The following is a 21,797-nucleotide window of genomic DNA, read 5'->3' on the forward strand; positions in this document are numbered from 1 at the left end:
ATCAGCTGCCCTACCCACTTGTACCTGCTCATACTTGAGTGCAGATCCACATTAGCAATCCCATTTAATTCATAAAATCTATATCTTCTAGAAGCCCATGTTCATAGCCATTCTATCTCCATCGTTCATTGTCATGTCTCCATGTCATGCATCTTCTGTTGTTTAACTTTTTTTTTTTTTTTAATTAACGTGGGTGTCCGGGTCAGCTTGCGCACACCACGACTAATCCCACGGGCCCTGAAGTTAACGACCATGTAAGCCTCCAGTGGCCAACATACGAGCAACCAAGGATTCGAACCTGAGACCACAGAGGAAGCAAACCCCTTGATCCCAAGTTCTTACCACTTGGCCACCACCTAAATAGTTTCTGTTGTTTAACTTTAAACTCATAACTACAGGTAACTATGGAGCTGGTTGGAATTGTATTTTAAGTGATGTTTTATGAAAAATTATTTTTATATTTTTGATTTATTTTAATATATTGATGGTAAAAAATAATTTTAAAAAATAAACAATATATTATTTTAATATATTTTAAATTAAAAATTATTTTCAAAAATAACTATAACCACAATCTCAATCACTCTCTATTATTATCTTACTATTAGAAAATTACAAAAATAAAGAGATGGACGTCTATGATGATGATGTTCGATCATGAAGCAATTAGCGATTATTGTTTTCCTTCTTTATATCGCTAACACATTTACTTCAAATACTTTTTTTATATATAATAATTAAAAGAAAAACTAAAATATATGGGTTGTTCACTGTATATATATTTTTATCTATGATGGATCATAATGGTGAATGGATGGTTTTGTCCTTTCAAAAAACTTTCATTTAATTGCCTTTCATGGGTAAAATAATCTTCTTCTTTGGTTCATTTGTCATTTGTGAATTGCTAAAGGGTGTTTTGGTATTTTCTTTAATCCTTTGCACAATACAATGATTTTGTTGTTTTTAAAAGTAAATAATTGGTTAACTATGGTCTAGGGTTTTTTTAGGCATTTTACATTTTTAGCTATAGTATAATTATTTTATTATTCTTACATTTAATTTTTAAAGGCTTGACTTAAGGGCTAATTCATAATTGGATAATGGTTTTTTTTTTCTATAATTATGCTTGGGTTATGAGGGTAAGACAGTTAAAAAAAAAATATTAAAAGTTGTTGATATGTGTGTTGAATTCAATAGTTAAAAAATTGATTTTACCATGTCACTAAATTCATCTTAGTTTCTTTTGTCTTCTTGTACGATGCATGTGCTTGTCAAACCTCCGATTAGTTGCCAACACGCTTTTTTTTTTCTCTCTTTCCTCGGCTCTCTAAATTTCCATATCAGCCATTCAAACTCTTTTTTTTTTACCTAATTTTTTTATATTTATTTGTTTTGTTTTAATTCATTTCTTAAATTTTTTTTGTTTCAATTACATCCTTTTTTAGTTTTTTTGGTTATTATATTTGGTCTTTATTCTTATGATTTAATTTTATATTTTATTGATATATTTGTTGTTGGTGTTTCATAATCTATTCTTTTAGTTTGTATTTTTTTAGTTTGGTCATTTTCTCTTTTGTTAAATTTTATGTATTTTCAATTTAATCCTTCAATTCTAATTTTTATTGGCTCTTCTGTTAAAGTTTTTTATAGTTTTTAATTTTATCCTTCAAATTAAATTTATGATTTTTTCAATAATAATAATAATAATAATTTCAATTTGGTACCTTTTTATTTCTTATTTTTTTCTTTACCTTAAAGTTTTTATGGTTTTTAATTTTATCTTTCATATCAAGTTTATGATTTTTTTATTTGAATAATGATGATGATGATGATGATGATGCTAGCTAACAATATTACTAACAATACTACTAATATAATATTGTTAATAATAGTTTATTATGATAGTAATAGTGGTGATGATGGTGATAATTATATTAATAATAGTAATAAATTGTGATAGCAATAATAATAATAATAACAGCAATAATTGTAATATGAAACCAACAATAATACTAATAATACTATGATAATAATAACAACAATAAAAATGGTGATATTAATGATAATAATAGTAATAGTTTATTATGATGGTTGTGGGGGTTAAAATATCAATAATCATGATGATAACAGCAATAATTATGATAATAATATTAATAATAATCAAAATAATAATGTTGAAATTAGTGATAATGGTAACAACAACAATAATAATGCTAATAATAATAATTATAATAGTAGTAATAGTAATAGTGATGATAGTATTGGTGGTGGTGCTAATAATAGTACTAATAATAATGGCACTAATAATATTATTATTAATGGTAATAATAATGATAGTAATAATAGCTTGTTATAACAATAAAATAATAATTATAATAGTGACAAGAATAAAAATGATAATAATATAAGTTGTGACGACGACGACGACAACAACAATAATTATATTAATGGTATTAACAATAATGATGATAATAATAGTAGAGAATAATATTAAATTTATTAGGGATTGAGTTTCACTGTTTTTTCATGTATAATAACTCTAGTCTGGTAACCCAAGTTATGAGTTTAAAAAGTTTATGTAGTTTGAATTTTTATTTATTTATTTTTTTATTAATTTTTTGTAATTTTATAGTTCAATAGCAATTTTTTTAAATAAAAATAAATCATTTAGATTTTATTTAAATTTATTAAATAAATTAATTCATATCAAGTTAGTTTTTATATAATTTTATTGTATACTCATGCAAGTCGAAGACCCATGTTAACATATTTTAATATATTTTTTTTCCAGATTTAATAGCATTATAAAATAATCCCAACACTCTTAATGTTTTTTATTGCATTTAAAAAAAGTTGATATGCAGCATAATATAACACGGCATAACACGGGAAAATGATCTAGGATGATGGTTCATAATTCTTGTCTTTTAAAAAGAGCACGAAAGAACCTGTGTGATTTTCCGAGGTTAATTAGGTAACCAAAGCTATATATATATATATATATAGGGCCCCACTGGTAAACATGTCAACATGCATCAATTATTGCCTTAACTTAAGATTAACATCTAATTGACCGTGCATTAATTAATGTGTATGTGTATCGGCTTGATCTTAAGAGAAGAAGGGAAAAGAAGGGACCTAAATCTATCTATACAAAACAATTAATTAATTAAGTTTTATAAATGAGAAAGGCTTAAATGCCTTGAGAATTAAATACTAGCCATTCATTTTTAGGATATGAGAAAGAATCTAGAACTTATAATTGCTAGAGAAGATGGAATGTATATTGACAATGGGGAGCAGGAGCAGGACCGTATTAATTTTGTTTGTTCATGGAGCAAGGCTACACGAATTAGACACATGTTTAGGACATAGTGTAAATTGTATTCTAAAAAATTTAAAATATTTTTGTTAAAATTTAATATATTTATATGTTTTGAATTATTTTGATGTATTAATATTAAAAATAATTTTTAAAAAATAAAAAATATATTATTAACATATATTTTAATATAAAAACTTATTTTAAAATTAACCATAACTATAATACTATACACAAATTATGAGGGAGGGAAAAAACAAGCGGCCGGCATGCCCCAATCCCATCCTCCTTAAAGAAGAAGGACACAGAACAGGTTTCATGTGATTTGCTGGTATTTCCCTAACGACAAAACCCGTAGATTTCGTGCACTGTGTCCAAGGCAGCAGCAGTGCACTTTGACCGTGTCTTTTTCTAAGACAGTACCTTCACTCCCAACAGGAATATTTTTTATGCCGGCTTTCGTGGCTTCTTATGTTATATTGCTATTAATTTATATTTGATTCGGTTAAAATTAAATAATTATTTTAATTAAATTTATAGTTTATGGTTAGTTTAAATAATTTAAAATATATTGAATTAATGATAAATTAATTTAAATTAAAATTTATTTGATATAATTAAATATAAAAATAAATTAAATCAATGAAAAATTAATTATTTTAATTAATTATGTGTTACGTTTAATTTATATTAAGTTTAAATTAAGGATTTTTTGCATACTGTTAGAATCGGGCTAATAATATAGTTAAATATATATAGTTAAATATAGTTAAATATATATATATATATATATATATGTTCATGCAATGAAATATAAATATAGTTAGATTATGACAAATTATATGTTTCATTGAATTGTTGGTAAGTTAATAAATCTAATATTTTATTGGAATTAAATTATTTTGCTATGAATTTGCCTTCGAATTATTTTACTATGAATTTGTGATGTTATTCTTGTAATTATATATATATTGTGTTCTTGAAATTTTGAAAAAAACAATTAAACTGACATGTTTATAATTCTAGGTGGTGTGCTGGACGAGCTTTTTAAAATAATCCATCACATGTGATAACATTTTATCGAAACGAGCTTGATAGACAACATGCTATCTAAATATTTTTTGAACGTTAAATAAAATAATTAACTGCACCAAATCATTGTTATTTAATATTTATTTAATTTATAATTTGAAGGTCATTTAGATACCTTGCTTGAAAAAAAGTTTAGTTGTTGCTCCAACTGTCTGCACCAACGGGGTAGATATATGTATAACAATGGTTCTGCTAATATGTTTTGAGATGATCAGGCTATATTGTCTGGATCGGGTAATGCAACAGTTCGGCTACAAATATCACATTCCAGTCGATATCAATACGAGTGATGTTTTGCATGACATTACGTGTAAGGATAAAAAAGAAATTATGACTAGTTAAGCAATTATGACAAGATGGAGCATTACTCTGGATCTCGAGCAAATTTCTTCACCTAGATATATATATAGCATGAGCAACATGCTCAACGGATTCAATATCAAGTAATAAAGTCTTTTCATGAATAATATATTTTGATTGTTAAATTTTATATATTTATTTTTTAATTTAATATTAATATTTTATTAATATTATGTTGTTTTCTTGCTATGGGAGGGTTGAGGCTGCAACTTACCTTCGTAGCACTGGAAAAAAAGAGAAAAACAAAGTTAACATCGTAGCGTGAATGTGGTTAAATATTTTTTTCATTGGACTAGAAACTTATATCCATCAATATACTAATAATATTAATTATACTAAAAAAATATATTAAGAAAAGATATAATAATAATTTTATTATTAATTATACCAAAAAAATAATATTAAGAGAAAAATAATAATATTTTTAACACCAATACTATCAATCATATGGAAAAAAATATATTAAGAAAAAATATAATAATTCTTTTAATATTAATTATAAAAAAATAATATCTTTACTGTTGATTTTCTAAAAATTAATTATATTAAAAAAATAATAAAAAAAACTAAGAATAATATTTTTTAATATCAATACTTATAATTACACTAAAAATATTAACAACCCAAATATCATATAACATTTAGGCTCCACCCAAGAGCAAGTGGACTAAGCACCATAAAAGTATAAGTAACTCAAGTACCATGTGGAGCATGGACAGTACCATTCTAAGCCCGCATCACAGTGTAGGTCACTTGATGTGTGGTTTGCTTGCTCTTGGGTGCAGTTCAAGTACCATGTGGTGATTGGGCTGCACCAAAAAAAAAAAGTAAACCAAGTGTTAAAGTGGAGCTGTGTTTGCTTAGCCTCAAATACGTAGCCCAAGCTTCACACGTGCACAGTCTTAGGGGACGCACTTGCAGTTTAGTGCTGGGAGCCTACAAGTTGTAGCTTCCTCAAATGTCTCCACAAACAATGTAGTTTATAGTGCAAGCACTTACAGTGCACAGTACTCGTGTTATAATGAAAATTCTTACAATTTACGATAAAAGTTCTCATAGTCCATGATGAAAACACTTATAATGCATCCACAATAAATTTATTTATAGTGAATAATAGCATGCACTATAGGGAAATATTAATCCTTTTTAGTTAAGTTTTATAACCTCTCTTAAGAAATTAAATAAATAAATAAATAAATCCCAGTTACACGTATTGAATAAAGTAATATCTGTTTATAAGTAGTTGTTGTGAAGAATATATAATATGTACAAGCTTAATTATATGGTAACGATACTTGCAAGCTTGTAATTAAATTATATGGACGTTGCGAATTGTGTTTTTTCAGTAGATCCAAGATACGCAAAGCAAGGGGTTCTAGAAGGGGAATCGAAAGCGGCTTCCCTTCACGTGAAAAAGAAAACGGGGCATGCATTATTGCTTGAAGAATGGCGTCCTGTCAACACTGACTCACCAGCTAGCAATCACGCCGGCAACATCCAAACGCAAACGCTCTACTAATCAATCCCCTGTTTTTTTTATTTTTGATTTACGTGGGGTGTCTGGACCAGCTTGCGTGCACCATGACTAATCTCCATGGCTCATTGAATATCCTGCAAATTCAGTAGACATGTAAAGTATTGTAGGGGTGACAGGCATGCACGCCAGGGTTCGAATTCAGGTGCAGTGGAAGGAAACAAGTCTCTTCCGCTACTAGATGAAGCATGAACCCTGGAATGCTCATGAACCTGGTAATGGATGGTATCGATGGCCCGTGGGACATAATTAATTAGCTAAGCTAGCCACACGAGGTTGAGTTGGAAAATATATGTTTGATTAAAACTGTGATTGAAATTGAAGTTAAATAAAAAATAGTTTAATGTATTTGGTTAAGAATGGTTTTGAAATTAAATTATAAAATAATTTTAATATATATATTAATATTGATGATTTTTAATTTAAACGTTGTAGATTTAACTATTGCTATTACTTTATGAAATAAATAATACTTTATATAAATTATTTTTTATTATTCTATTAAACCATCTACAATTTCATTACGTACAAAATTCATTCGATAAGAACTACAGTTTCTATAATTTTTTGAGCGTGTAATAAAATTAGATAAAATATTATCAAGAATAAAATTGATTTGATATTACATTGCGAGTGAATTTAATTCACTCTACACTATTTTTTTCACTACACTAGTTTTTTCATGAAAAAAATATTGTTTACATGACAATTAGAGTAAATTTAATTTACTCTAAACTAATTATTTTTTAATATACAAAAACAAACACACTAAAAATTTATTTACATGAACAGTACAATAGTGTAATTCACTTGCATTGTTTGCATGCACAATGCAAATGAATTGCATTGTGCACATAAACGCTAAATTTTAAAAAGCAGTAAGGAGCTGCTTTCTCAAATTTACATGTAAAATATGAATTCATATGGACCTACTAAAATTAAATTATATTTTTTGATATAATTAAATATAACATTTATTGTGATTGTTTTAAATGTAAAAATAACCACGCAAACAAACGACCTTTTACTAGGTTGGGTCCATATAAATATATAATAAATTATTAGTACATCTTATGTGTATCTGGCTTGGTTTTATCGATCGCTTAATTAATTAATAATTGGGAATATATATATATAGACAGCTACAATGCAATTCTAAAATACAACTCTCAAAGGGGACAAATAGTTTCTTGCGGAGGAAATCAAGGAAGGAATAAAGGTGGGAAGGTACCTTACCTTGTTTGGCCAAGTATACTTGTGACTTAATAAACCCAGACCTAAAAAATCTCTCAAACCTCTTAAACTCATAGTCTCAGTAACATGTCTGTCAGTGATGATTAAAAAAATAAAAAAATAATTAAAAAACAATTAACCCAAAAAACCAAACAAAAAAAACTAAATTAACCAATTAGAAAATAAAAAAATCTAATTTGGTTCGATTTCACTTTAAAAAACCTAAAACCAATTAAATCAAATCAAATCGCATCGTTTCAATTCAAGTTTCAACCCCAATTCTAACTTAGGTATAAAAGCTTTAGTTTTTTATCTGAAACTTTAATCTCTTAATTTCCTTTTCTTTTGCAATCAAACCCCTTTTTTTAGTCGCCCCCCCCCCCCCCTCTCCTCTCTTTTAGTTTTGTGTGAATGGACTTGAAAAAACCTAGGTATTTTTTCATCACTTGCTTGCTGGTATTCACTAAAAAAATTGATTTGGGTTTTAATTTTTTTTTAAAAAATGGGTTTCTTGAATTGTTTATAAATAGATAAAAAATTACTTTTTTTCAATAATCTAATTTGGTTTCCACAACTTAATTTAATATTGAATTTCTCATTAGTATGTGTATGAAAGTTATTGGTTCATTAAACTCATAAAAAAGGAACAACTTGGTTTTGAGCAGGGTAGGAATTTTCTTATTACCTTTTGTCTTTTTTTATGAGTTTTTTAGCTGAAGTTTCACTTGGAAATTATTTATTTGTTTTGATGTGAATTGCTATTTGAAGTTCTCACTCGGCTATTGACAATTACATGTGACGATCACTTTTCTATTAGAAAAATGTCTTGTTTTTCTAATAGAACCAATAACATAATCTTGTTTAGTAGTCTTGATTTTTTCCCCTAACTTACTGAAATCCTCCATCAGCTTTCTTTTATAATCTGGTTCAACTTCTTCAATTGAGTGAATGACAAATGTAGTAGCAACAACAACAATTACAAAGTAGTCAATTTGAACCCAAAACATGTTAAGAAAAGCCTAAGCTCACTAAAAAAAGACCCAATTAAATGGAAACAGGTCCAACCAGTTTTTAAAGAAAAAACCAAATTGAAATGAACTGAAATGGTCAGTTTGAACTGGTTAGTCAGTTCGGTTTAATTTATAAGTTTAAAAAATATAAATCTCAATTGATCAGTTTTTTTAGTTTAAAAACTGAACCGAATTGAAAATGATCATCCCTAATGCCTGCACCTAATAATCCCTGAACTTAGCATAAAACATTTTAGATTTCATTCCCTCTACACCCTAGAGTGTGTGTGTGTGTCTATATGTAGGCTACCATTTCCATCGCATTAATATTTTTTTAAGAGAGATATTTCTCTATCATTAATACACATGTAAAAATACTTATCATTTATTAATATATATGTAAGATATAATTATCTCTCACCAATACTATCAAGACAAAATAACATTCTAGTCCTTTTTTTCTATAAAAAACAAGACTTATAGCTATAAATACTTCATGAATTTTTTAAATTTCAAGTTTACAATCTATTCATTCTTAATATTTTTAATAAATATATTTTTTTAAATTTATTTTTTTAAAATATTATTGTATTTTCTTTTTTAAAAACTACTTAAACATCCGAGAGTCTTAAAATCTATATAAAAAAAATCTTTTATATGTATTAAACACTAATCACTTTGATCTATCAAGTACAAGATGAAAGTCTAGAAAAAATAATCCAAATTATTAGAATAAAGAGTTTAACCAAGTATACAACACATAATAAGCTATATTGGTGTTTTTTTTATATCTTACCTCGTGAACTTCAAGGTTGTTAACAAATCGAAAGTGACCTTAGCTAGGAGACGTTAATTCTTAAATAATTTTTGGGGCTTTTTAGATCCAAAGAGCTAGCCTTGCCCGGCGGCAACTTTCTTAGTTAATATCCATCCTTGCCCGGCGGCAACTTAAAAGAGAAATAATAGAGTCGATCGCTAATTTCGGTTGTGTATTCGAGATGTATTTCATTTGAACCCTTGAAAGTCATTGGTTTGCGTGTAGCATGTGAGAGAGAGAGAGAGGCGCGCACTTGTTCCCTTTTATTTGTCTCTTGGTGACACCAGAACCTTAATCATATTGATGTTCTAGCAAAGAGAAATAATAGAGTCGATCGCTAATTTCGGTTGTGTATTCGAGATGTATTTCATTTTTTACGATTCATTTCTACAGTATATATATATATATATATATATCTATATATAGAGAGAGAGAGAGAGAGCGCTTGCCCGGCGGCAACTTTCTTAGTTAATATCCATCCTTGCCCGGCGGCAACTTAAAAGAGAAATAATAGAGTCGATCGCTAATTTCGGTTGTGTATTCGAGATGTATTTCATTTGAACCCTTGAAAGTCAATGGTTTGCGTGTAGCATGTGATCAATTGTTTGCGTGAATTGCATCTTCTCAAAAAAGAGATGACAATTATGAATCGACAACTTCTTTTTCATTGAAGACATCGTGATTATACATGGATATAGTTTTTGTCATATCCTAACCTGTCAAATCCATTTCAACTGACGTTCTTAATTATCTATTGCGCATGAAAGACACGCAATCAATAATTAATTAATGTACCCATTTATTTGTAAATTAAGAGGCATCTGATCATGACAGTGCAGGAGCTAATTAAGAAATGCAAAACAAGAAGAAGCATGCAGAATCACTCCATCTCTTTATGATTGGATCGATCAATGGTTAAAATATCATCAAGACAGATTGTACATCAACAAAGGCTAGATCCCTTTTTTTTAATCAACTTTAAAGACACATTCCCTACAAGGATCTTGTATATTTTTTATTAAAAAAATAATATTCTTGGATGCAAGTCTTAATAATTAGATTTAAAAAAAAAAAAAAACTAGAAAGGGAGAGGTACATGCAGTCCTTAACCCATGCATCCCTTAAAATTATGAAAATGGTATATGTTTTAATCTAGTTGGTTCGCTACAGTTGATTCACTATTCTCTCCCCCCTCTCTTTTCTCTCTCAACTAATAGGGATTATAATGCAATAAGAATAAAGTATGAGATTGAAATGTAATAAATTAAAAGGAATTAAGGAGCAACATTAAACCGTAACTTCCGGAGAAGTGGAAAGACCGGAAATTAACATGCTTGTGGAGAATATGCCTCCGGGGAGAGTGAGTACTGCAGCTTAATTATTAGCTCTTATCATGGCATGCTAGCTGTCACTAGGAGCTCCTCCTTCAAATTTTATCCACATATACTAATGATAATAACCCCAGAGCATCTAATTGCATGATTCATGCAGCATGATCGCCGCGCAGCCGCCCCCGACGACCCTGTTTGAATTATTATTATTATATCTGAATCCAATCTGATAGATAAATCTGTTTGAATTTAAAGAGTTCTTAACAATCAGTTGTGGTTTTTTTTTTCTTTCTAAAACAAACAAAAAATGAAGAAAAAACCTGTTTTTATTTAATAATAGTAAAAAATGATAGCAAATAATGACCTATGAGATACCTCAAGGCATTGAAACTTGATAGCACCATTACGGTGTGGATCCTGAGCCTCAAAGGCTTGAGCCCACACACATGATGTTATTTGTGCGGTGCGGCTGCCCTGGGGAGGTCGAAGTCATGAGTAAAGTAAGGCCCAACTCTTAGTGCCCATTATCAAATGAAGTTCGGCCATAAGTCAGGTCCACCACCCATTATAATAAGTCTAGCCCCCGTCCAAACTATTTCTGCAATCCATTTTATGCTTTGAATTCCCTTTCGTCCTTCTTTCAACAAACTCTGCACGTAGGATTTTCATTCACTTAAAAATCCACCACTTTTTTTCTTGTTAATGACGAGATGAGCAGCTAGTGAGTTTAATTGCAATCCATTTTATTCAATATTTCCCTAAGTTGGTGATTGATTGATAAACGAGGGAGGTTTGCATTCACACCCCACATTCATACCCAACACATCTAGGTTTAATGGAATGCCAAGTCTAAATAACATAGGTTTACTCGCTTCTAAACTCAATATATTTAGATTCAATTACATATTAAACCCAAATAAACATGAAATTAGTGAGCTGTCCAACCAAACGTTCATGGGTCAGCCATGGACTAGATCAAAGAAAATATGAATTTAGCCAGCTGTCACACTCAGCATTCTTAAGTTAACTATGTGTTGAGTCTAACTATACATGAGTCTGATAAGCTGTCAGATCCAATATTCTTGGATTAGCCACATACCTAGTTCAAGTGGATATATGTTTGACAATTTGACAAACTCAATGCCCTTAAGTTCAACCATATGCGGAGTCCAAGCGAGCATGGGTCTGGCGAGCTTCCAAACCCAATATATTTGGGTTCAGCCATGTATCGAGTCTAAGCGAATGTGAGTTTAGTGAGTTGTTAGATTCAACACTCGAGAGTTCAACCATGTGTCGAGTCTAAATAATTGTGGCTCTGACGAGCTTCTAAACCACACGTCCTTAGATCATTCACGTGTTGAGTCCAAATGAATGTAAGTTTGACCGTCAAACTCAATACCTCTGAGTTCAGCCACTTGCCAAGTCTAAACAATTATAGGTTCTTGAGTTCAGCCACATGCCAAGTCCAAACAATTATAGGTCTTATGAGCTGTCGAACTCAACAGTCTTGGATCAACCACGTGCTGAGTCCAAGCAATCATAGGCCCGCCAAGTTGCCGAAACCATCTTGGATCAACTGCGTGCTGAGTTCAAGCAATCATAGGCCTGCCGAGCTGCAAAACCAACGCCCTTGAGTTTAGATATGTGTCGAGTCCAAGCAATCATAAGTTTAACGAGCTATCAAACCCAACATCATTGGGTCATTTATGTGTTGAACTCAAGCAAATATGGATCTGAGGAGCTGTCAAACCTAACATCCCTGTGTTTATTAGGTGTTGAGTTCAAGAGGACATGAGTCAGGTGAGCTGCCAAACCCACTGTCCCTGGACTTGGTTGCGCACTAAACCTGATTGGTCTAAAGGTCGTTATAGACTCATGTTAAGGTCATAAGATTTTGTTTATTTATTTTTAAGACTTTTAACATGAAATATTCATTTTTCTATATCTATATATGTACAAAAACTCTTCTAAGAATCTACCATATTTACATTTCATTAATAATGTGTAAATAATATTTGTCTCTCATTATTATTATGTAAAAAATATTTATCTTTTATTAATGTGGTGAGGAGAAAATAACTCTTTAGCCCCTTCACTTCATCAAAATAACAGGATTGAAGGATTATAAATATCATCTAAACCATTCAAGTAAAAGGCTAATAATTTCTTTCATCTAAATATTCTTACTTTAATTATCAGAATATTTATCATACAAAAATAAGAATAAATATTATTTTTTTATAAAAAAAATTAAAGTTCATCCTCTCATTTAATGCTAGTCTTACTTAAAAAATCACTAATTTTATTATATAAGAGTACTTAAACCTCACTAAAAGTGACTATTTTGTATGTATTGAGCTTTATATCACCAAATATACACTTTTTAATTTTTATACAAGAGCATAATAATTTGTGATTAACTACTATATTAACATTAAATACCCTTATTTTTTTAGTATATTTAATTTTGAAATATGACCACTCACACATTTAGATGGAGGTGAAATAAGAACATTTTTATTTATAAAGAAATAGTAAAAACAAATTCTTTAAGAAATGTTGGAAGATGAAGTTGTTCCCATTTCATACAAAAATTAGATGAGGAAGAAGTGAGGGTGAGGGATTTCAAACAAACATCAAATTCTTTATTTATTTCGTACAAATGCGCCGGCCCGTTGTATCCGTAAGAACACACAACAAGTTGTAAAAAGTCTTTCCAACTGGCAAGCAGGAACTGAAGATGAAGATGAGTGCGTGAACACTAAGTGGAAATTCATCGTGTGTGTGGCTGACTGTGAGGAGCAAGACTAGTTTTCTGGTTTCCAATTGGTGGAGATAACATGTGTTTTTCCATCAATGGACGACCATAACTGTGGTCGGTCGGGGGACAGTTTTAGGACAAAGGCAGTTTTAGTCCGTCCATCCTTCCTTCACGCGTTGTTCCGTCAATCAGGGGAGCAATTTGCCAATAATGTGTGGGGAAGGCGAAGGCCCTAAACCCTAAAAACAATTTAATTAATTGCTGCTGAAGCTAATTAATAATGCAATTTGAGCGAACCTGACTATTTAAAGCCTTCTCGTATGGTTACATCATCATTGCTCGTTCCATATTAATTTAAGTGCTGTTAAGAATACAAAAAAAAAAAAAAAAAACTCGGGATTTTGGCTTTGATACAAATACGTACAATAAAGTTACATTCTTTCAAAAATGTATAATTATGAAACACGTAATAATGTTCACCATAAAGATTAATTAAGCCACCTTAATTATACGATTAAAATGGAGGAGTATGAATGGCCAGGAAAACGGAGATAATTACAAGTTCAGATAGTGAGGGGAGGGCTTCAAGAAAGAAAGATCGATCTCTAAATTAATGCCGATAGACATTAATTTAATTTAAAACATTGGAAATAGCCTTCCTCTATATCGTAGTATATGGAACGCACGAAGTACGTAAATTATCCCATCTCTACAACATAAAATAAACCCCTGTTTAATTATACGATCGATTTCTTAATATCGTGGGGGCCCAAATTCGAATAGTAACACGTTGTAATCTCAATCGCTGCCCACCAGTTACTACTAATATTATTATAGTATATATTTCTATGTATCGAAAGAATCGAACCTCTCCACACATATATATAACGATTTAAGAAAAAAAAATAAAATCATCCATTATTTGATGCTAACAGGAGAATCCAATCCAATCTGGATAATAAAACGCGTTTTGTTTTGTTTTTCATTGAAACAAACAATCAAACAAATAACCAACCGTATTTGTTTTTGTATTATAAAAATATTTTTATAAAAATTTAAAAATATTTTATTTTTTTAAATTAATATATTTATAGAGCTTTCAAATTATTTTAATGTGTTAATATTAAAATAATTTTTAAAAATTAAAAAATTATTAATATATATTTTAATATAGAAAATCATTTAGAAAACAACATTCTATTCTAATCATCAAGAAGTGTTTTGCAAGGTTTGAGTTTATTTTAATTATTAATGCTCTCCTGAGACTATCCTTCCTTGCAATCACATCTTGTAAGTACTCTGGGGCCATCACGATTAATTAGAAAGGGAAAATTGATCTGTAGTAATAGCAGCTCATGGGATGCTGTTGCCACTTCATCTCTCGACATGACCACATATATAACGCGGTTTACTATTATTAATTATTAAGAGTTTTAGGATTTACAATGATTAATAAAACAGACAGGCAATATATATTGGTTAAGCTCTATAGTATTCATATAAAAACAAGGAGATCTTTTTCTTATATAAGACAACCTTCTTTTTCATCCCTTGATGATTATTTTATTTAATTATAGTTCTATTCCTATCGCGGAGTAAAAAAAACTATATAGAATGGTGATGTGTCGCTTGCATGGCTTCTAGTACTCTTAGCTTGGGAAATAAAGTGGAATGAAGTTCTTAAACAAACCCTGCTTTGAAAAGATTAAAAAAATTATAAAAAAAAAAATGGAGTGATCAATATTAATGAAATTAGGAAGGCTTAAAGGCAGGTTACTTAGGTCCAAGCCACCAATCAAGGCACTGACCTTGGCGCCACTCCGTATTCAGAAATCAGAAATCCAATGGGGCCATGAAGGCCTGTGTATAAAGTGGTCATTTCAGTCGGGTTTGAATTGGAAAAAAATAAAATAAAACATTTGTTTCCTTAAATCCATCCCGCCTGCAGATCTTCCTCCGATCCCATCTCATTGTTGTATGCATCCAAGCAAAGCCAATACAAGAAAGAAGATTTGAAGAATACCAGCAGCAGCAGCAGGAGTAATACATTGACATAACAGCATTATGGCAGAAGGAGGGACAACCTTAGAGTACACGCCCACATGGGTTGTGGCAGCGGTTTGCACTGTTATTGTTCTCATTTCTCTTATTGTTGAAAGATTCCTTCACCTCCTTGGCAAGGTCATCCATCACTCTTATTTCCTTTTCTTTTCTTCTTCATCTTGTTTTTTCTTCTCTTCTTTTTATATATATTGAATTCAATTACCATGCTTTGTTCCAGTTTTGATCTCTATCATCGATCTCTTTTGCTATATCTATGCAGTAGAAGTGATCATCTTCACTTTTTATCCCTTAATCTGCAGTTATTGAAGAGAAAACACCAGAAACCGCCCTTTGAAGCCTTACAGAAAATCAAAGAAGGTAAATCATACATTAATTCACGATCATTATATCCATACATAGAAATTCGTTTGGCATCCTGCAGATTGATGTTCTATAATCTAGAAGTCGATTAATGTGATTTTCGCTGGTGCAGAGTTGATGCTTTTGGGGTTTATATCACTGCTACTGACAGTGTTCCAAGGCAGAATTAACACTATCTGCATTTCTGAGGATTTGTCTAAGAAAATGCTGCCCTGCAAGAAAGAAACTAAAGGAACTACCGCCCACTTCCAGGCTTTCTTTTCCTTCTTTCCTGGTGGGACTTCCCGTCGCCTTTTAGCCGAGGACTCCCCCGCTAATTCTTGTCCCGAGGTAATCAGTAATTAATAAATTTAATTTCGATGGAGTGGTTTTCAAGGCAACATGGATCTTATACTGCCTCGCCAACTACATTTACTCTCTGTTTTTTTTTTCTTTGAATAAAAAAAGAAAAGACCTCTACTTACATGCTCATGTTAAAGGGAACGGACAGGAATTTGGATGGAATAGCTATATAATATTAGAAGATCAGGTTGAATATTGATTCTAGCAGTATTGAAAACTGAATTTGGTGATGAATATATTAGTCTTGTAGCAGCTAGGGAGACGTTCGGGCCTCAACCGAACATGCTTGATGCTTAATATGGATTATAATATTTGGCTTGCTTTTCCTAGTCGATGAAACAAAAGAGAGTTTTCGTAAAAGACTGAATGACCCGTGTGGTACCCTTGTTTGTAACTTTTAACTTGTAACCTCTCTTTCTATAGACACTTTAGTTGCTGCCTTGACTCTCTATCCACACCTCTACATTCAAGAACACCCTTTTTAATTTTGGAGGAATCAGTCCTACATTTGCTTCTTCTTAAAGTTTCAATTGCTCGTATCCGTGCAGCGGAATTTCATTACTCGTGACATCTCACACACACATATATTCTGTGAGAAGACATAGTTTATCAGTTAATCTTCAAATCCATGCTCTCCAGTATTCAGGATACCACTCACGGTCCCTTAATGGTGTTTGAAAGCTGAAATCCTATGCAATTCTAGCTGTTTTCATTAAGTATAACTTAAAATATAAACTTGAGAACAGTCCTTTAAAGTACGGATTAAAGCAAGCGGCATTTTTTTGTTTAATAGCTTCAATAAACAAAGTATGAAATGACAGATTTGACAGGATTGTGTGAATTCATGTCTGCTGTAAGAAAGAATTGGTAACCTTTTCGTAGCCATGTGCTTTGATGGTAAATGGATATTTACAAGTAAATGGCTCACATTTATCCTCTTTGATCACATTCCAGGGAAAGGTTCCTATGTTATCTACAACAGCACTGCATCATCTTCATATATTTATCTTCGTGCTTGCTTGTGTGCATGTGGTTTTCTGTGCTCTAACCATTCTTTTCGGAAGTGCTAAGGTGATTTCCTCGTATTCACTTGCTTCTTCTTCTTTTTTTCCTAACTACAGCATTATTCTCTGATCCCTCATATTGAATAGTGTTTGTTAAATATCTTTTTCGGTGCAGATAAGGCAGTGGAAACGTTGGGAGGATTCTATCTCGAACAAGGAACAAGATCCAGAACAAGGTATTGCTTGTTAGTAGCTCACTTTCTCTTATTAATTTTTTCCTTGAAATAGGTTAGCCATTACGTCCAGTGTGTTCAACCTGGAAGATCTTACATGCTTGTTCTCCTGAGAATTTTATCTTGATTATACTGGCTTAACTTCAGACTCAAATGATGCACTTCTATATTTTCTCCAAGCTCCTGATGATTTTCTTTTTACACATGCGTATGTTTTTTCAGCTCAAGATCCAAAGCTTACGAATGTTCAAGACCATGATTTTATCCGGACACGCTATCTGGGTTTTGGAAAGAATTCTTGCTTTCTGGGCTGGTTGGTAAGTCCTTCCATAACTAACTTTGATAAACTGAATACCAAAACTTATAGAGACGACAACCACTTGAACTTGTTCTACATTGCCCAGTACCAAAAATCTTCTCGTCCAATTATTGAATTATGATTTTGATATGAAAAAATGCTTCACATAAAATATTTCCTGTCTAAAGATGAGTTTCTATAGATTAAATTTTTTTATTAGTTGGTATTGCTCCAAGAAAACATTCCCGTATTAATTATGCCTTTCCATTAAGTGTGAAAAATTTGTTTCACAAGTTTCAGAACAAGCCAATGAGAAACTTTATCAAAGCGAAATAACTCTTAGCTGGAAAACCATCCTCTCTATGCAAAATTAATGTCAGTCTTAGGTAGCAAACACCAGTTAATCTGGGGTGATAAAATTAAATGATCATGTTTTATGAACTTCTTATATGACATTCTTCATATCATGAGATTAAATCTCAGAAACGATTCATTATATTTCTAATGGCTTCGCTCTTTAACTTTTACTTTCAGCAATCGTTTTTCAAGCAGTTCTATGCATCGGTAACAAGATCTGATTATATCACATTGCGACTTGGCTTCATTATGGTGGGTTTATGACTCTATTCACACTCAAACTCTATATATCCGTTTCTTAAAAAAAAACTCAGATTTGTAGAAAAGAAACTCTTCACATTTTTAAAAGGTTTGTTCTACAGACTCATTGCAGGGGAAACCTAAAGTTTAATTTTCACAAATACATGATGCGAGCCCTTGAAGCTGACTTTAAGAAAGTTGTTGGAATAAGGTTAGTGATTTTTATATGCCACTAATCATATGCAATGCAAACTATTAGTTCGTTCCTTCATGGAGCTTTAATTCCATGGAATCTAACATGTTCCATCCTTTTCAAAGTGCATATCATTAATTCCACGAGTGTTTCTTCTGTGCAAAGTGAATGTACTAATTTCTGGTTTCATCGGCTGCAGTTGGTATCTTTGGTTATTTGTGGTTCTTTTCTTGTTGCTGAATGTTGCTGGTAAGCTAATTAATATTGCCTTTCAATTACTAGAGGATCATTTTGCACCTCTTTTACTAAAACGCATTCTTATAGTAACTCAGCACACCATTTTTAGGCAGCTTCATAGTGCAGAATTTGGCAATTAGTGTAGTTTCAATGACTCGTGCAATTTAGAACCAAAAACTATTCAAGAATAGAGAAAACCGATTGCAAAGAAGTTATGATTTCCAAAACTGAGAATGTGTGAATGACAAGCAAAAACCTTTTCTTTTTCTCACTCCTAAAAAATGCCTTGTCAATTTGCTGATAAGTAATAATTAAGCTGATGCCATGCTCTCTGTTTTCCATCCTGCCCTGCGTTATGAAAGTCATTACTGAGCAAGAAAGGTTATACCTGATTTTGTTATGCAGGCTGGCATGCATATTTCTGGATTGCATTCATACCCTTCATTGTAAGCTGTCCAACCGTTTCCTATACTGCTATTATTTTATACTTTTGCTCTTATTATCCATGAAAGAGGTTGTTTAAGAATTTATTTGAAAATCTTTATGGTGGTGCTCTTTTGGCAGCTTCTACTGGCCGTGGGAACTAAGTTGGAGCATGTAATCTCTCAGTTGGCCCATGAGGTCGCCGAGAAACATGTAGCAGTCCAAGGGGATTTGGTTGTTCATCCTTCAGATGATCACTTCTGGTTCAACAAGCCTAAAATCGTTCTTATTTTGATCCACATCATTTTATTCCAAAACTCTTTCGAAATGGCATTTTTCTTCTGGATATGGGTAAAGTCACAAATCTACATTTCCTAACAGCATTTAGCAAATGACTACTGAAATATATGTGACATTTTTCACAATCTCTTACAGCTACAATATGGTTTCGACTCCTGCATAATGGGACAAGTTAGTTATATTATTCCAAGACTCGTTATAGGGTAAATTCACTTTCATGTCTATTGTGTTTTCTACCATATATAAAGGCATAACTTCTAATTACACGCTTTGTTTTAATGTGAATCCCATCTTATAGGGCATTCATTCAGTTGCTCTGCAGTTACAGTACCCTACCACTCTATGCAATTGTGACACAGGTAAGTTAGAATTTTCTCACCGAAAGATGTTGCAGTACCGAGTTGTCTTGTTAAAAAATAATCCAGGATGTATGACTAAGAAGGGGTGATTCTATTTTCTTTTTATAATGCAGATGGGAAGTTCATTTAAGAAAGCAATATTTGATGAACATGTTCAAGAAGGGCTTGTGGGTTGGGCTAAGCAAGCAAAAAAGAAGACAGTGTTGAGAAAGGCTGCAAATGAATCTACCCATAACCAAGTAGTTCACAGAGAGGAGTCTCCTCTGATTCAGATGGCAAAGGCTGGATCAAAGTAGACCGCAATAGAAGAGAACAAATCAGGAGAGATTGTACATGGAACTGCATACTATGGAACTAAATGAACTACCTTGGGAGGCACTCAGAAACCGATTTACCTGCCAACTCTGTAATATATAGTAGTATATAAGCTGAGAGAGTTGATGTTTTTGACATTAGACAGCTAGAAAAGAAGGGTTGCAATAGATTTCTCACCTGGAACTTGGTTTTACCAACTAAATCTATATTCCAAGTTCCAGATTCACAAACAATTTTGTAATATTTTGCTTGTGTTGGTATATTCAAGAATTCCATTTTCAAAAAACAACTATCTGTATCCGTTGAAAGATAGGAAAAGGGGCAACAGGTATGCATTTGTCGATGGAAATTGGCAACTGCCACTGCTATCAACTTTCACTGCCAACTTCAAGTATCAAAGGAATGAACCTTCCTGTCGAACACAGACAGAAATAATAATTCAACAGCTAGCATGTCACCTGACAAATAGACTGATTGTCATACTTAACATACACTCTTTTCTGTTTTTTCAAAACAAAAATGTTTTAAGACGGAGAGATGTTAAAGCATATCTTCTCTTACCTTGGCTTCTGCTACCTAGTCTCAAGTCGATCAGAATGAATAGACAAAAGGAGGAAGAAGCATATAACATCTGAAATTGTCGAAACGTGAAAGCAATTCCAAACGGAAATTTCATCTCAAGTCATATTGATATTACATGAGCTAGACAGGAGCATTAATACTGACAAGAAAAATATCATTGCTCTGTATAACATAATCTGCAACTGGCTACATTACTTCCTCTTCCCATAATAGAAACTTCTCCCACCATCAATTTCAAGATAAACTAAAAAAACGTGTAATATTCAACTCCCAAGATACTGAAAGCATAGACTAAAAATCATGATTGCATTCTCAACTTTTCCTATGCTTCTCATTTATGCTGCTCCATTAAGATTCTGCTTAGGGCTCTGTTTCATTTCTTTTTACCGCGTTGTTTTCACGCAGCCAAGTTAGGGAAAATGATCTCTTCAGTATGGTATTGCGGCAAGCAACTTGATTGACACGCACTGACTTACGTCTTCCTAAAAAGCTTAAAGAGACGGATGAGAACCAAGGATTTCCCAATTACATAGTACAATTGGAAAGCAGAAACAAAAACTGGAGACAAGGTGTAATGCACATTGAGGAAGCAATAAGAAAAATATCAAACACTTTCAGAAACTGTTCCGAACTATCTTTCTCTCCCTGAGTTTCCATTAGAGACATTCAACATTAAAGTCAAAGCACGTGGGAAATGGGATTTGGTACCTGCAGTAGCCACGCTATCTTCTCCGTGAAAACGTGTGTATCCCTAGTAACACCCTCATGGCGTCACCTTCTTCCCTTGACCATGTGATGTCGATCGAGAGGGTTTGCATAGCCCATCACTTGAAAATCCTGGCAAGAACACGAATTAGACTCAACCTTTACCTTTACTGGACGAAGAGCTTGCGGAAGAGAGTCAACCATAATAGTCACTGACGAAGAAGAAATCATGGGGGAACATGCATGGAGTTCCAGATGCACGCCTGTTACTCCTGCGTATAGCTAGTCTAGCAACTGTAGACCTCAAATATCTTCGTTCCATCTT

The 21,797-nt window shown here is 31.9% G+C and overlaps 1 protein-coding gene across 1 annotated transcript; it reads left to right on the top strand.

Moving 5' to 3' along the window:
* The first annotated feature begins 15,276 nt into the window (after positions 1-15,276).
* LOC105111549 (MLO-like protein 1) lies at positions 15,277-20,474 on the top strand. The gene is made up of 14 exons (XM_011006940.1): positions 15,277-15,641; positions 15,824-15,881; positions 15,997-16,214; positions 17,181-17,297; positions 17,406-17,466; positions 17,686-17,780; positions 18,296-18,370; positions 18,481-18,569; positions 18,751-18,800; positions 19,194-19,234; positions 19,353-19,562; positions 19,647-19,714; positions 19,810-19,870; positions 19,984-20,474. The coding sequence occupies exons 1-14, from the start codon at positions 15,525-15,527 to the stop codon at positions 20,164-20,166; spliced, it is 1,443 nt and encodes a 480-aa protein (XP_011005242.1). The 5' UTR covers positions 15,277-15,524; the 3' UTR covers positions 20,167-20,474.
* Positions 20,475-21,797: the final 1,323 nt, after the last annotated feature.

The sequence above is a fragment of the Populus euphratica genome, unplaced genomic scaffold (genome assembly GCF_000495115.2).
Source record: "Populus euphratica unplaced genomic scaffold, PopEup_1.0 scaffold299.1, whole genome shotgun sequence".
NCBI classification, from domain to species: Eukaryota; Viridiplantae; Streptophyta; class Magnoliopsida; order Malpighiales; family Salicaceae; genus Populus; species Populus euphratica.